The sequence below is a fragment of the Dendropsophus ebraccatus genome, chromosome 6, assembly GCF_027789765.1.
Source record: "Dendropsophus ebraccatus isolate aDenEbr1 chromosome 6, aDenEbr1.pat, whole genome shotgun sequence".
NCBI classification, from domain to species: Eukaryota; Metazoa; Chordata; class Amphibia; order Anura; family Hylidae; genus Dendropsophus; species Dendropsophus ebraccatus.
Genome location: NC_091459.1, coordinates 100619059 through 100636034, shown reverse-complemented (window position 1 = coordinate 100636034; position 16976 = coordinate 100619059). Strand labels below are relative to the sequence as shown.

General features: G+C 44.9%; 1 protein-coding gene and 1 long non-coding RNA gene across 2 annotated transcripts; both read left to right on the top strand.

Annotated features, from left to right (window-relative positions):
* Positions 1 to 537: 537 nt before the first annotated feature.
* SIAH2 (siah E3 ubiquitin protein ligase 2) lies at positions 538 to 13535 on the top strand. Its single transcript, XM_069973893.1, has 2 exons — positions 538 to 1144; positions 11849 to 13535. The coding sequence occupies exons 1-2, from the start codon at positions 743 to 745 to the stop codon at positions 12404 to 12406; spliced, it is 960 nt and encodes a 319-aa protein (XP_069829994.1). The 5' UTR covers positions 538 to 742; the 3' UTR covers positions 12407 to 13535.
* Positions 13536 to 13626: 91 nt separating this feature from the next.
* Positions 13627 to 16087, top strand: LOC138794959 (uncharacterized). Its single transcript, XR_011363542.1, has 2 exons — positions 13627 to 13952; positions 13990 to 16087. It is a non-coding gene; the product is annotated as an uncharacterized lncRNA (long non-coding RNA).
* The last annotated feature ends 889 nt before the right edge of the window (positions 16088 to 16976 follow it).

Here is a 16976-nt window from a genome sequence, read left to right as displayed (position 1 = left end):
CCCGATTTCCAGCTGTATCACCCTCGTGCCTACACCGTGACAACCCTATACCCTACAGCTGCCCCGGTTTCTGCCCGCAACAACATCCCCTCAGCGGAGTGGCCCCTAGGGGCCCGGGCATCGCATATGGGAGGGGGGGGGCCTTAATAAATTTTGCTATAGGGCCCAGTGAATCCTAGCTACCACCCTGACTCCCACATACATCATACATCCTTTGCATCAGAGGCCTCCATGCAATGTTATCAGCCTCCATGACTGTAGGGGTGCTCTCCCTACACCCCAGTACTCTCTTACACCCTCTGCGCTGACTGCTTAGGGAGTGACGTCACGTATTGGTTCTCCACGTGACACCACACTGCTGCTATCTATCAGTACACTTTCCCCGCCAACTTTGTCTTCCCCGACAGCTGACGTAACATCCTCAGCCCGGTCATGTGACTCGAGTTTGGCCACGCCCCCAGCCTTCATCTCCTCTCACACACGGCGGCCGTGACGTCAGTGGAGATGACGTGTGACAATGTTCCAGAAGGTAGGCAGAGCCGTGGGCCGTCTCCGCCGTGTCGCCGCCGCTGTCAGCGCTGGAGGGGGCGGGCTGCTGTGGAGCGGAGTGACGGATCTGGCTGTGTGTTGATGGGGACTCTCCGTGCTCTGTGAGCCGCTCTTACCTTCCTGTAGCCCCGGGAAGTTTCCTCTCCGCTTCTCCGGAGCGCTCCGCCAAGTTCCATGGTTGATTGGGACCGACATGAGCCGCCCGTCCTCCGCCGGACCCTGTGCTAGCAAGCCCTGCGGTAAACAGAAGCAGCCGCCGCCGCCTCACACCCCATCCCCTGCGGTCACCAGCACCACGATCTCCGCTGCCTCCGGCCCTGCCGCCCCTCCACCGTCCCCGGCGGCGGCAGCGGCGATCTCGGGACAAGTGTCCCAGCAGCAGCAGCAGCACCACGAGCTGACCTCCCTGTTCGAGTGCCCGGTATGCTTCGACTATGTCCTGCCGCCCATCCTGCAGTGCCAGGCCGGGCACCTGGTGTGTAACCAATGCCGCCAGAAGCTGAGCTGCTGCCCGTCGTGTCGGGCGTCCCTCACCCCCAGCATCCGGAATCTGGCGATGGAGAAGGTGGCATCTGCCGTCCTCTTCCCCTGCAAGGTGGGTGCTGCCCCCAAAGCTGCCTGTCTAATGCATGGTGTGCTAGGACTGCCTGCCCTGTGCCCACTGCCAGATCACACATCATACTGCCAGATCACACATCATACTGCCAGATCACACATCATACTGCCAGATCACACATCATACTGCCAGATCACACATCATACTGCCAGATCACACATCATACTGCCAGATCACACATCATACTGCCAGATCACACATCATACTGCCAGATCACACATCATACTGCCAGATCACTTATCATACTGCCAGATCACACCTCATACTGCCTCCCCTGTGCCCACTGCCAGATCACACATCATACTGCCAGATCACACCTCATACTGCCTGCCCTGTGCCCACTGCCAGATCACACATCATACTGCCTGCCCTGTGCCCACTGCCAGATCACACATCATACTGCCTGCCCTGTGCCCACTGCCAGATCACACATCATACTGCCTGTCCTGTGCCCACTGCCAGATCACACATCATACTGCCAGATCACTTATCATACTGCCAGATCACACCTCATACTGCCTGCCCTGTGCCCACTGCCAGATCACACATCATACTGCCAGATCACACCTCATACTGCCTGCCCTGTGCCCACTGCCAGATCACACATCATACTGCCTGCCCTGTGCCCACTGCCAGATCACACATCATACTGCCTGCCCTGTGCCCACTGCCAGATCACACATCATACTGCCAGATCACACATCATACTGCCAGATCACACATCATACTGCCTGCCCTGCGCCCGCTAATCATCAACAGCAAGTATCTCATTCAAGTCTCATTCCGGCCAGCATCTCATCTTCAGTTTCACTACTACTCCCATCATTCAGCACGCTACTCTCACAGCCTATTGCAGCATCACCCATTACTCTGCCTTCCAGATCACACATCATACTGCCTACTGCCAGATCACACATCATACTGCCTGCCCTGTTCCCACTGCCAGATCACGCATCATAATGCCTGCCCTGTGCCCACTGCCAGATCACGCATCATACTGCCAGATCACGCATCATACTGCCAGATCACGCATCATACTGCCAGATCACGCATCATACTGCCAGATCACGCATCATACTGCCAGATCACGCATCATACTGCCAGATCACGCATCATACTGCCAGATCACGCATCATACTGCCAGATCACGCATCATACTGCCAGATCACACATCATACTGCCTGCCCTGTGCCCTCTGCCAGATCACACATCATACTGCCAGATTACACATCATACTGCCTGCCCTGTGCCCACTGCCAGATCACACATCATACTGCCTGCCCTGTGCCCACTGCCAGATCACACATCATACTGCCTGCCCTGTGCCCACTGCCAGATCACACATCATACTGCCTGCCCTGTGCCCACTGCCAGATCACACATCATACTGCCAGATCACGCATCATACTGCCTGCCCTGTGCCCTCTGCCAGATCACACATCATACTGCCTGCCCTGTGCCCTGTGCCAGATCACACATCATACTGCCTGCCCTGTGCCCTGTGCCAGATCACACATCATACTGCCTGCCCTGTGCCCACTGCCAGATCACACATCATACTGCCTGCCCTGTGCCCACTGCCAGATCACACATCATACTGCCTGCCCTGTGCCCACTGCCAGATCACACATCATACTGCCTACCTGTGCCCACTGCCAGATCACACATCATACTGCCTGCCCTGTGCCCTCTGCCAGATCACACATCATACTGCCTGCCCTTTGCCCTCTGCCAGATCACACATCATACATCATACTGCCTGCCCTGTGCCCACTGCCAGATCATACTGCCTGCCCTGTGCCCGCTAATCATCAACATCTCATTCAAGTCTCATTCCGCCCAGCATCTCATCTTCAGTTTCACTACTACTCCCATCATTCAGCACGCTACTCTCACAGCCTATTGCAGCATCACCCATTACTCTGCCTTCCAGATCACACATCATACTGCCTACTGCCAGATCACACATCATACTGCCTGCCCCTTTCGAGGACCAGTGGGTGCTAGAGATGCTGTGCCCAGGCAGTCCTCTCTGTGAATGTGTCCTCTGGAGGATTAATCACCACGTCCGATACTTGTGTACCTGATCCCTGTATACAGCATTATTTATAAGCCGGCATTTCTGATCCAGATCACCTATGGCACCACATGCACTGGGTTCGCAGTGTACCGCCACATCTAGCAGGCTGAACTAGGTATACCAGCTCACCCGTATGATTCAGCTGTGTTCCGCTGGCTGTGCTGTTATACAGGGTGCTTATAGGTAAATGCACTGCACCGTACTTGGGAGAAAGTTTAGGTTCAGTTCAGACCATGCAGATCAGCAGTGGAATTTCCCACCACATCTGGCTGTACCCCTGTGGTCTGCGTTTGTTCCAGCACATACTGATCTGTTACTATTATCATTTATGAGAATTGCTGCAGAGAAAGAGGAGCGACCTATACAATTCTTCATATTCTAATCTGCCTTATGTAAATCATTGCTAGTGTATCATAGTGGGGTTGAGCTGCAATAACCGATATGGCCTATATGCCCATTGGGGCGTTGTTTGTGAAAAGTAGATTTTATGTTTTTTTACCTCAGTAGTGTGAGACCTGCGCCCTGATGGCCCATTGATTAGCATGGGTCCCTCTGAGAGCAGGGAGTGTACGTACAGGATAGTCAGGGAAGCATATTCAGCTAAAAGACGACACAAGTTTCATATGGCCACCAGAAAGGTCAGTCCGAGCCCATCTAGCCTTGTATCAGTTCTGTATCATCCATGAAGAGATTGGCACAGTTCCTTCCCTTGTATTATTGGTCACGCTGTGCTCTCCAGTGTCTCATGATCTGAATGTGATCTGTGACTTCCCGGCAGAGCCTGCTGCCTTGTCTCTTAGGTCTGGTAAGGATGTGTGTACATGCAGTGCAATGCAAATATTGGGGACACGAGTGCAAATGTACCACCTTGTGTCAGGATCCTCTAAGCAGCTATAAGAGTGTGAGGGACATCCCTACGGTTATGGGCTGAGACTTATTTGTATACAAGAAGATGGCGGCTCAGTGCCTCCAACCTTGGATGACTTGCTAAAATATAGACAGTAGTAGAGATGAAGAAACCCCGATCACCCTCGTGTTTAGAGGTGAGCGAATCGCTCATCTAAACAAAGCGCTACATTTGATCAGCGTTCTGCTCATCAAGCTGCCGGCCTATCAGCCACTCTTCCCAGGATGCCGGAAAAAGCTGGATCAAATCCAGCTTTTCGCCGACACCCGGGGTGGAGCGGCAGGGAGCAGAGCAGCGGTGAAAGGCCGGCAGCTTGGTGAGCAGAGCGCTGATCAAATGAAGCGCTTCTCTCATCTCTGCTCGGGTTCCTCTGAACCCGAGTGTGCGTCATTTTATTATCAGTGGCTAAAGAAAGGAGTCGAAGTAAAAGATTGGTGGCAGTCTGGGTAAAGAGATGCTGTCTACATAACAGCACAGCGCTGGTCTTTTTGGAAGCCCGGAGCACTGGGGGCCTTGGTGTGACAAAACCCCCAAGTGTGACTCTGCTCCCTGTGACCCTTGGAAAAGACTGGCCCCGTGCACGGGAATCGGGAGGTGGTTCAAAAGAAAGGACGGCACCACCGGTATCCCTGGGCCAGCAGCGATCCATTAAGGTAGAATAGCCAAAGCGATGTACCTAGTGGTTTGTTTTAAACTGAGAGCAAAAACGCTGTGTGAACCCAGCCTTGGAGAAAGCTGAGAGCAGGGCTGTAGGAAAATCAGAAAACTGCTGGAAAGATTAAAAAAAAAATCCACCAAAGAGCTGAAGGTAAATGGCGTCCTCTTTAATAAAGGGAACCTGTCAGCCATGATGCCATGGCGGAGCCCACCCGACCCAGAGGGATTTTGCTCCACTTATAGGGGTTGTCACATTGCCTAGAAAGGTAATCAGTGAACCAAGGCTTTTCTGGGACATTGTCCCTACTATCCAGCCACCAGGTATACACTTACTACACAACCACGATCATCAGGGTTGACTTTTTTATCCGCTGATCACCAGGCTTCTAAGGGTGCCTTTACACAGATTTGACAGATTTTTGAAGCCAAAGCCAGGAATGGATTTGAGAATTTCCTCTTTCCTTTATGAACTGTTCTGTTTAGTCTGTTCCTGGCTTTGGCTTCAGAAATCTCTCAGTGTAAAGGCACCATGACATGGGACAACAATCAGACCTGACAGCCGGGATGCCGTGGTGGAGCCCGGCATATGTAACCCTCCCTAGAAGTCCCGGTCCCTCAGAGCGGAGAAATCATGGCCCAAAGCTGAGCGCACGCATTGTGCAAAGTAGTAGAGAGGAGTCTGACGTCCATAGGAAATGACTGCTCCAGTCAGTGTATACCTGGTGGCTGGATAATAGAGACAATGTCCCAGAAAAGCCTTGGTTCACTGATGACCTTTCTGGGCCATGTGACTACCCCTATCCCTCTGGGTAATGGCGGCTGCTGCTACACACATGGGTAATGGCGGCTGCTGCTACACACAATGGCTATGTCCTTCCCAACACATTTCTCTGAAGGGGAGTGAAGTTCATCTAAGGGTACAAACCCACACACCGTATACACAGCAGATACGCAGCAAAAACGCAGCAGATTTGAAGCAGATTTGGTGGTGCAGATTTGATGCTGTGTTCAGTTATTTAGATCTAATCTGCTGCGTGTTTGCTGCGTGTTTGCTGCGTGTTTGCTGCGTATTTGCTGCGTATCGCAGCAGTAAATACGCTGCTTATACGGTGTGTGGGTTTATACCCTAAGCTAGAAAATAGATCCTCCCTGGGGAAGCGTTTGGGCACATTTCTAGGATGTTATAAAAGACATTAGAGGAGCAAGTATTCACACAGTGACTCCATACAGATGGCAACTTAGGGAGTCATGTTCTTGAGATTGTGGGGTCCCAGCGGTCAGACCCCCTGTGATCAGATAAGTGTCTATTGTGGCAAAACTTTTTTAAAGGATTTTCTCCAAGTGGCTTGGTGCCAAATGCCAGAGGACACATTCATAGGGTTAGTGGCGTCTATACTTTGTCACATAAGAGCTGCTCTTTTGGTTTTATTAATGTTTCTGTGTGTCAGTCAGGCTCTCTAAATTTCAGGCCCTTAAAGTGTACTATTTAGTGTGTGGTTTTTCAAATGTAAGCTAAAAATACTCCTTTAAGGCTCATCCCATGCAGCCTTGCCAAGAACAACAGGTTATTTTTATTATTATAGGCGTTCATCTTTCACTTACCCTAAATGGTGTGATTTTCAGAAAAAAAAAACCTCTGCCACATTCTTGCCTATTTATAGTTGAATAAAAATAAAGCGGCACAAACTATAAAATACTACTTTCTGCATCATCCCATTGACCTCCACTCCCGCCCTGAGCTCCGTGCATGTGGAAACAGACATGTTACTTGTCATTGAGCCGATATAAACAACTGAGGTCCTACATGGACACACCTAATGTGTGCACTGTGACATGCAGAGGTGCTGAGTGATACTCTGCAGCTATTACTGTGCACATATACATGAAGTCACTGCCGCCTTATCCAGGCCTCCTCTCTGCATATGGCTTATTATAGTGGCTTCTAGCTGGATGCAGTCCTGAAGCTGCCCAGATACATGTATTAGATATTTATGGGGAGGAGATGAGTGGCGCTGCGTGGTCTGTAACTTATTTTACAATCTTTTCAGAGGAAAATCCATTTTATCCCCATTCCTGGCAGGCAGCTGAGTTCTCCTAATAGACATGACATTGTCGGAATGAAGCTGAGAAAATGTATATACTGTATGAAGGGTGACTTCAGAGCTTGAACTTGTTTTTCTTGTCTTAGAAAGTGTCAGCTACATGGTGGTAATTATATTTCTGTGTATCTCGGCTTAGGCAGGTTTCATATGAGTGTATTACACAAGTATATTACCTGTGTATTATTGCAACCGTGTCACAGGTGCACAGGGCCAGTCTGACCGCATTTCTGATGACCTGAACTGATAGCTGCTGGTTCAGGTCAACAGAGCAGCAGTGAGGTCGGAGCTTGCGTCTGTAATACAGATGCAACAATGCACAGGTATAGAACCGGCCTGAAGGTTATTAGTGAAGCTCAGCACATAGCTGTAGCACCTGGACCTCTGCTATTGGCAGCTTCTGAGACAGTAGTGTATGGGAAAAGTTAGTTGTGCTTAAAGTGAAACACCTTTGCAGAAATTAATAGTACAAGCGATTTTAAGAAACTTTGTAATAGGTTTTGTTATGCAAAAGGGTTTCCTTCTGTACCCAGAAAGCTGTGAGTGAGCAGGGAGAGGAGAGAAACAGCCAGTGTGTAGGAGACAGCACAACATTCTGCAAAGTTCTCTGACCAGCACTGAGCAGTCTGACCTGTGAATCCAGCGTTTTATGGGCCCAGACAGTCTCAAAGTACACAGCTGTTTGTCTCCCTTTCCTGCTTACTCATCTCCCTTTGACCCCTCCCACCTCCATAGGATATAATGGATGCAGCAAATCCATCTTCACTTTGCTTCTCCGAAATGTACATGACTTACCTGATAATGAACAGATAAGAAGCCTAATAAAACCTAATACAAAGTTTCTTAAAATGACTTGTTCTATTAATTTCTGCGAAGTTGTTTTAAATGACAGGTACATATTTTATACATCCAGTAAATCTTCCCTTAAAGGGGTTGGCCATTGTTGTGTTTTTTTTTTTTTTTTTGTTTACTTGTTTAAGAGGTCTAATTGACTGACCTCTTAATATGTCAAGTGAGCAGTCCTACTCGTTGACTGACAGCTCATCAGGCACTCTCATACACGGAAGGCTGTTGATCACTAGGTAGGACCGCCCAGCGGACGAATTCCAAAATTATAGGAGATAAAAAGAAATAAATGACGACATATACAGGAACTTTTATAAAAATACTAAAAATCAATCTATTCAGCACCTCCTGCTCTATAACCAGCTGACTGGACGGCATGTTCAATGAGACAGGTTTTTTTTTTCTTTGTATTTGTTTATAGGCGTTTAGTCATGACCTTTCATACAATACCTATAAAAGATGAAACTTTCTAAGAATTTATTAAAGATGAAAACATAATTTTCAGGTGATAAAGGAAGAAAATAAATTGTCGCCTTATGGGCCCGACATGCATGTTTTTCTATTTGTAAATCTTCTGAATGTTCAGGTTAATTATAATGCAATGGAAATTCTATGGTAGCTAGACCAGTGGTTGGGCTGGAATTTACAGCTGTGATACACTTCAGTGTAACTGGTTTAAATATGGCCGCTCTTCTCTGAACTTTATGCCTCATTTGTACTTTATAAAGGGGTATAATAAAGCCCTGCCCTTTTCTAATACAAGATGGTATGTTGTAAAACACTTAATACACCAGATGCCACCTTTTAAGCTGTAACACTTTTCGCTTACTCTGCCAAAACTTTCCTGACAGGCTTTAGGTTAGTTTGGGCATGAAAGCACTACAAAAACATGGCCACTTTTGCACCACTCTTGTTTCTAGTTCAGGTGTGATTTGCAGTTAAAGGGGTTATCCAGTGCTACAAAAACATGGCCACTTTTCCCCCTGCTGTTGTCTCCAGTTCAGGTGTGGTTTGCAATTAAGCTCTATTTACTTCAATGGAACTGAGTTTCAAAACCCCACCCAAACTGGAGACAACAGTAGGGGGAAAGTGGCCATGTTTTTGTAGCACTGGATAACCCCTTTAAGCTCCGTTTACTTCAATGGAACGGAGTTTCAAAACCTGCACCCAAACTGGAGGCAAGAGTGGTGCAAAAGTGGCCATGTTTTTGTAGTGCTGGATAACCCTTTTAAAAGAGATACTTACAGGGTTTATCCAGGCTTAGAGGAAGCGCAGCTACTTTTTCTTGCAAAAACAAGCTCCACCCCTGTCCTCAGGTTGCATGTGGTATTGTAATTTATAAGGTATTCTGCTCAAATTAAAGTCTTAATATGTTGCTACCCTTGGTGAGAACATAAACATACCTTTCCATGCTGTTGTGGTGTCGTCTTTGGGTCTCTAATTCTCGCTAAAAACTCTGTGCAGAATTTGCCATTCGCTCCCACTTCCATTTCCGCCGGCTCCATAGACTCAATTCTTTGATCATTGACATGACATGACTTTGGAACGACAATGGAATCCGCCCGAGCATATATTGGACCCTATGTGACGGGCGCAAAGTGGGAGCGAGCGGCAGATTCCACGCAGGGTTTTCCGCAAGAATTACTGTGTGCATATACCCTAATAGAGATTGGCACTACTCAAGCATGCTTGAGTTCGTCTGAACCTGGAAGTCTTGGGATTTGATTATTGGTGGCTTAATAAGTTGGATGCAGCCCTAGAGTCCTGGAAAACATGGATACAGCATATGGCTGTAAAACTGAGCATGCTAAAGGTGGCCATAGATGACTGAACGCTCTTTAGCCGACACCTGTGCCTCCTGACCACCACATACATGTGCTTGGTTTTAATGAGGGTCGAAGGAATAAGCAGCAGCGGCTTCTCTTCTGTAAGAACAAAGGATCAAACACAAATCCAGCATGCCCAATCCTTTTTTCCACTAATATCTGCCAACAGGGCAGAGCTGGTACAGCCTTACACACATTAGATGATAGTCTGGTCCCACCAATATTCACAAATTCAGCTGTCCTGTTATTGATATGCATGGACATCTCACAGGGATTCAGTCAGCCGAGTACAGGGAGACGAGAGTAAGCACACATTGGATTATAGTCACGCATCCTCTGGTCCCCATTGTCCGCTCTCGTTGCCTCCTGAAGGGACCATAGATTGGCTAAATGCAGAGAGCACTGGGCCGTGTAACATGAAGCGCCTCCTCCTGGGCACTTGCAGTGGCTTTACTCTGCACCCTGACCATGTACATTCTGTTATGCACATTTGTGCATGTATGTTACATTCTTTGGCTAACCGTGTCTTATTAATAAAGGAATGGATATCGTAATGTTTATAGGTGCCCATACACATACAGCAGGACAGGCTATCTAATTCATACAAGGGTCTTTGGCTCTCAGCAGCAGATGTCTGGGGAAGCAAGGATTTTGGGCATCATGGATTACAACATGCTTGATTCTTTCACGTGGGATAAGCTACTACCGGAGGTATAAGAAGAATGGGGTTTTGGGGAGGAATAGCTTTTGGCTGATGGAGTGTTTAACTTGCAGCCATGTAAGCTGTACAGCCACCCTAACCATTACTCAGAAGGTCAGCATAGATCTAATTCTTCAGCAAATGTCTGGGGAAATATCTCTTGGCTAATTCAGTTTGCAGTAAACGTCTGCTTGGTAGAAGGTATTTTAAGTATGTAGGGCATCTCCTGATCGAGGCAGATTACCGACCTGCACAATGATGGCCTTTGTGAGCTCCGCTGCTCCGAACGAAAACCAGGCAGCGCTCTGTGGCTATTTGACTACACATGTACTGTACTAGGTGGTAACTGTCTAAATGCACCCTTGTTTTACTAAGACCTTGATAGGAGTGGACAAGGCAGGGTTAACGGGTTAATGTGAAAAATCTTTAGATGTAGATAGCGCTGATATTTGGCAGCACTTTACCAAAAGGGGGGGAAGGCTTGTAGAGACTATGTCAGTCATTACATATTAATAAACGATTGTTTCAGAAAGCGGGTATGAGGGCCCTGCTCACAAGAGCTTACAATCTATAAGGTAATAGGGGTGATACAAGAGGAATGAGGGTCCTGCTTACATTCTATAAGGAAATATGGGTGGGACACAGGAGATACAAATGCCTATTTTACACAGATACACATCTTTTATAAAAGTACAAAATGTGTGTAAATATATGTACTGTGCTTTTCCGAAAATAGGACAGGGTCTTAAATTTTCAAAAGAACATACTGTATACCTCTACACTGTAACACCACTCTATATGGTAGGCTATTATACTGTAATTTCCACTGTAGTTAGGCCTCCATACTGTATACCTTTTTCCCTGTAGTTGTTCCTCCATACTGTGTACAGTGCCTCCCCTTTCTGCAGATAGTATCCATAATTTATACCTCCCTCCCCCCTGTGTAGTTGGCCCACCTATCCTCTGTTCCCCCTTATTCAATGTCCCCTACTGTGCATCATCATACCCCTCCTGCCTTCCCTGCAGCTTGTGTTCAGCAGGTGGGGGCGGAGCATAACAAGTCTGGCACTGATTGGCTGATGCTCAGCACCCAGTGTTGGTTATCTGGTCAGCTTACTGTAACTAGGGCTTATTATTGGAGTAGGGCTTATATCTCAAGTCTACTCCAAAAAACTTGCAAAATAAAGCTAGGTCTTATTTTCAGGAGAAACGGTTTGTGTGTGTTAAAATAAATGTATATCCTATATTAATATATTTATTTCCTGCCTATACTTTAGGGCCCACTTAAAGCGACTCTGTACCCACAATCTGGCCTGCTTGTACCTTCAGATCGCTTTAAAGGCACTTTCCCATCTGGGTTGCAGTATTGCCTTCACAAACCCCTCAAAAAAAAAGTTTGCACTTACTATTATTGGTGCCTGTGCACCTGGTTTAGGATTTTCACCTCATTGACTACCATTATGTATTGTATGAGCATTGATCTCTTGATTCTATTCCTGATGATGTATAATGATACAGATTTTTATTTCTATAATGTGAGATTTACTCTTTGATTTCCTCTTTTGTAGTACTCCTCTACAGGATGCTCTTTGTCTCTCCATCACACAGAAAAGCCTGAACACGAGGATGTCTGTGAATATCGCCCTTACTCCTGCCCCTGCCCTGGAGCTTCTTGCAAATGGCAAGGTTCCCTGGAAGCGGTCATGCCTCACCTCACACATGCTCACAAAAGCATTACCACCCTTCAAGGAGAAGACATAGTCTTCCTTGCCACAGATATTAACTTGCCGGGAGCTGTTGACTGGGTCATGATGCAATTCTGTTTTAGCCACCATTTCATGTTGGTGCTGGAGAAACAAGAGAAGTACGAGGGACACCAGCAGTTTTTTGCCATCGTTCTCCTAATAGGAACGCGAAAACAAGCTGAAAACTTTGCCTACAGACTTGAACTGAATGGAAACCGTAGGCGTCTAACCTGGGAAGCCACCCCGAGATCCATCCATGACGGCGTTGCGGCAGCCATTATGAACAGTGATTGTTTAGTTTTTGACACGGCCATTGCACATCTTTTTGCTGATAATGGGAACCTGGGCATCAACGTGACCATATCTACTTGTTGTCCGTGATCTTTTGTTTTTGTGTTCTTTGTAAAGAAGGTAGATATTTATGTGGCTCCTTTTTGGAATAGTGCTGTCTGCATTTTATATTTTATTAAAGTGAACTCACTTTTTCCAATAATCATTGCCAACATTTTATAGAGACTATATTTAGTTTGCATATTATGACTAAGGCTGTGAATCCTTTTTCCCTAAAGAGCTAAATAATACAGTTTTTTCTCTTCTTAAATTATTTCCCATTAAAAGTGACTGTTCTTTTTCGATTGTCAAAAAAAAAAAAAAAAAACTTGTCACGAAAGTTTTTTTGAGACTACAGCAGGAGAAACCTAAGCATTGTTGCATGGTGTTTGTGTCATAAAAGGTCACGTTTTGTATGTGCAAAAGAACCACGTTCAGCAGAGCATTGCTGTGTAATGTTTTGTGAGCGATTGTATAGACCAAACTTTCTATGTGCCAGCGTAAGATTTGTTTTGCTATTTCTTGTCTTTATATTAAAGCACACAGTTTGCAATGTTTCATCCAGAAACCTCAGCCTAGTTTGCCTTCAGATTTGTTTTATCTGTCTAATAAAATGAAGCATACCTGGATAAATACATTGATGATCTGGTCAGATTATGTAGTGCAAGTGCAGTCAAGTATTCAAATTATAACTGCACATTTAAAGGGGTACTCCAGAGATATTTGTTTTTACATTGCTTTAATATTTCAAAGTAATATAACTTTATTAAAATAAATGCATAGTTTTATAATTAAATATTCACTTTTATTGACTGGCAGCAGTAAGGCCTTATTCACACATTTCGCAAATTTGCAGATCTACAATTACGGACAAAATTAGGGCACAATGATTTCTATTGGGCTATTTACACTGTTCGTTGTTTTGCAGATCTGAAATATGTGCTGCTGCAAAACAAAGGACATGTCCTAATACGCACTGTAATTGCGGCACAGATTCAACCATAATACCAATGTTAAAAAAAAAAAAAAAGGAAGGCTGGGTTCACACTGCAGTTTTGCAGGCCGTTTAACATATCCGTTTTTAAATGGTAACTTTTAATGTACACAAGCGTTTGTGTTTTTTTATTTTTTTTTTATTATAATGGAAGTCAATGAAAAACAGAAGGCGGATTGCACACAATGGCATTGTTTTGTTTTTTGTTTTTTTTTTCTTTAATAAAAATATATATGTTGAGCAGACTTGAAAAAACGCAGTGTGAATCCAATCTAAGTCTTATTCACACCAGCATATTTGGTGGCAAGAAAGCAACATATAAATGCTTTTATTAATTATTTTTGTTAAATAGAGTTTGGACAAAACACTGACCAAATACATAAGTGTGAATAAGCATCTTTGACTCAAGCCATGTCAACAAACAAACCAGAGAAACCTTTTAGGGCTGCTTGCACAGAAAAGTGTTCAGTCTGTGAAATACAATCCGTGTGCATGTCACATTTCTGGGACTGAACATGTCCCTGCAAATATAAGACTGCATCATACCGAATTGTAATGCAGTGAGCTCCTGAACGGCAACTACACTACTCATCTGACAAAGCTGTCATTTTTGTAGGGTAGTGCTCTTGACATGAGGGAGTTCCCTGCATTATAAATCTGTATGGTGCTGGGCGTCTTCTATTCACAGAGACATGTTCAGTTTATGAAATGTATCCAGCTCGTGGACCGTGTTGCTGAGCATGGACCTGTGCATGCAGTCTTGGTGCCAAGATCATGAGTAAAAATAACCTGTAGTAAAACATTGTATACTTGTTTCCTATATACATTTATTTAGTGAACTGTAACGCAGAACCTGGTATTTATAAAGTCTCCTCATAACAGAACATAGTAGCTTATGTACAGTGATTTATTTTCCAACTTTGTGTGTGTAGAATAAGAAGTTTTATTTATTTTTTTGTTACTTTATCTGTATTTAATTTTTAAAGCAGGACTGTGGAGCAGTGAAATGTAGCAACTCTAGCTCCATGTACTACAGTAAAGGTACGTTCACATGTAGCATATATACTGCGGCTTTTACGCTGTGTTCAACTGTTTTATATCTATTAATTTGTCTAATGTAATAAGACACAACATAAAATCCACAGCTATCCTTTTATATGTACCTGCTGTCTGTTCTTGTCTTTTAGTTTTCCCCCTTTTAGGGTGCTGTCACATCTACAGGATTTTATGGCGCAGATAGCATTGTAACTAAATGACTGAACACAGCATCAGAATCTGCTGCGGATCCTGTACGTGTGAACCTACCCTTAAAGGGGTTTTCCAGGAATAACTTCTGAGCTATCCATGGGTGATGTGTAACTGCTGCTCTGCTCCCTTTCATGTTAATAGGAGCTGAGCTGCAGCTGCACATCGCCACCACAACACAATAAATGGAGACTGATTCCATTCACTGGGTATAGCGGTGTCAAACAGCTGATCTGGATGAGTGTTGTCACCTCGACGATCAGTTACAGATGAGTTTTTCTGTGGACAGCTCATGTAAATGTTGCACAAAAAAACCCTTTAGGGTACCTTCACACGTACCAGAGTTTGCACTGAAATCCGCTGCAGATCCTGGTAGTGTGCAGGTCTATGGGGTTACATATCCGCAGCAGAATTTTCACTCCACTGCAGAAATGTAAGCCGCTCCGCTCCGCTGAGGATATGTAACACCAAAGACCTGCACACTACATGGATCTGCAGCAGTTTTTGCTGCGAACTCGCAGTGTGAAATCAGCTGCGGATCCAGTAGGTGTGAAGCCACCCTAAAGGTGACAGTACACCGCTGTGTATTGGCTCAGTTCTGGACAGAGCTATAATAGGGCTTCTATGGAGCTCTATAAGTACTCTACTGTATGCTTCCAATTTCATATAGAGATCTTTAAGTATAAAATGTGTGGCGATTATCTAGGAGAGTATGTCTTCATGCACAGATGAGTCTATAGTGAATGGACACTGCATGTCTCTGTAGTAGAGGAGCCTTACAGGGTCAGTGTTCATGCGCACTTAGTTGCCTAGCAACCTCTTTACGTTCTGATTCGGTGTCGGAGTATTTACAGCTATATGTCTGCAGTACAATACACTGCCTGTCTACTATATGTCATACAGGTGTCATTTAAAGTCCTGTTTATTCATGGACCATAAACATGAATGTAAAGATGAACTAATAAATTGTGAAAAGGGCAAAACCCAGAATTATTGCTAGATGAATATTGGGGGAGGGGGGACACAGTGTTGTTCAGCCTATTTTGATGGTTTGCATGGTTCTCTCTCCTGGATATTTGTGGGTTTAGTTCATTGTGAATATTCTATAGGGCAACAATAACTGATGGAGAAAAGTTTGGTATGTATGCTTCCTATTCTCCATGGAGGATAATGTTCAAAATCTGGAAGATGCGGGTCATGTTTTATCGTTTTCAGGGCATTGGTGACTTATTTTTGTAAGTGTTTACAATGGTCGCCCTCCATCTGATGAGTTCCTGTTCCATGTTCCTTTAATTGTAATTCTTTTGTTCGACTTCCTCCCCATTCTTTGTAGTATTTTGTGTGTATTTGTACATTTAATTGAAATCCTCTAGCAATGAAAACCGCTGATGAGAACATAGTATACCTACCAATAATACAGAAATGTCCGCTCGATTTTGCAAAAAAAACTTAAAAACACAACAGAACTAAAATAAATTATTTTGTGGTCAATATTATTTGTCCATACATTGTTTGGAGTTATACGTTAATAAAATAAATACTTGGTCTCTGTGTTTTATTAGATGTGACATGTTCAATCATTTTTCCTTTCATGTTCATATTTGCCATTAAAGAATATAATTTGAGAATAAAAAAAAAATTGATTTTGATTTCTAAGCAATATAACCAATGCAGGGTATAAGTCTGCAAGTAATAATGTAAAGCCAGCCGTACATGTAATAAAAAGAGCTAATGTGTTCGGTGTTAATGATATTAGTGACTCAAGGCAACAATTTATATTCTAATTTACTCATGACTTAATCTCCTGCCCCAAAGTGATATTTCCCCAGCCCTCAGGCATAGTGTGTGGGCAGTACCTAGTATTTCCGATAATGGGATGAACTATACTACCACTGGACAGCTGCTTTTGAGTGTGCAGAGCCGGGCCTGGTCAGTGAGAAAGAGGCCACAGCACTTGTGCAAGCTGCAATCTGATGGAGGCTCAGGAGTCAGTCACCCCATGATCTGATATTGATATGTTACGATCTGTGTGTTAGCCCCTTATTAGTGTTGAGCGAACTTGCCAGCCGCCAGGAGTCAATAATGTTCGGTCTCCTAAAGATAGACTGGGGGCAGTATATCAAGACCTTCTCACAAGTAGGCCTCTTAGTAAATCCGGTGGATCTGTGGCTGCTCTTGAGCAGGTGTAAATTTTTGCCACGATTTACATAATTCAAATGCAGGAGGATGCCACGCCTGTGCCCTCCTCTCTGCCCATCAGGTGAACAGGGCGTACGTTGGGGAAAGGGCACATTTTTTAGTGCAAACCTTTACCTGGCATACACCAGGCGCAACTGCCCCCCTCTTCTATTAAAAAAATCTCATCTTCCAGTACTTAGCCGC

Bases quoted from the DNA above. Each gene is read 5' to 3' on its own strand.
- SIAH2 (XM_069973893.1), top strand. From the start codon at position 743: ATGAGCCGCCCGTCCTCCGCCGGACCCTGTGCTAGCAAGCCCTGCGGT. The intron at 1,145-11,848 runs GTGGGTGCTGCC...CCTCTTTTGTAG, and splicing joins CCGTCCTCTTCCCCTGCAAG to TACTCCTCTACAGGATGCTC.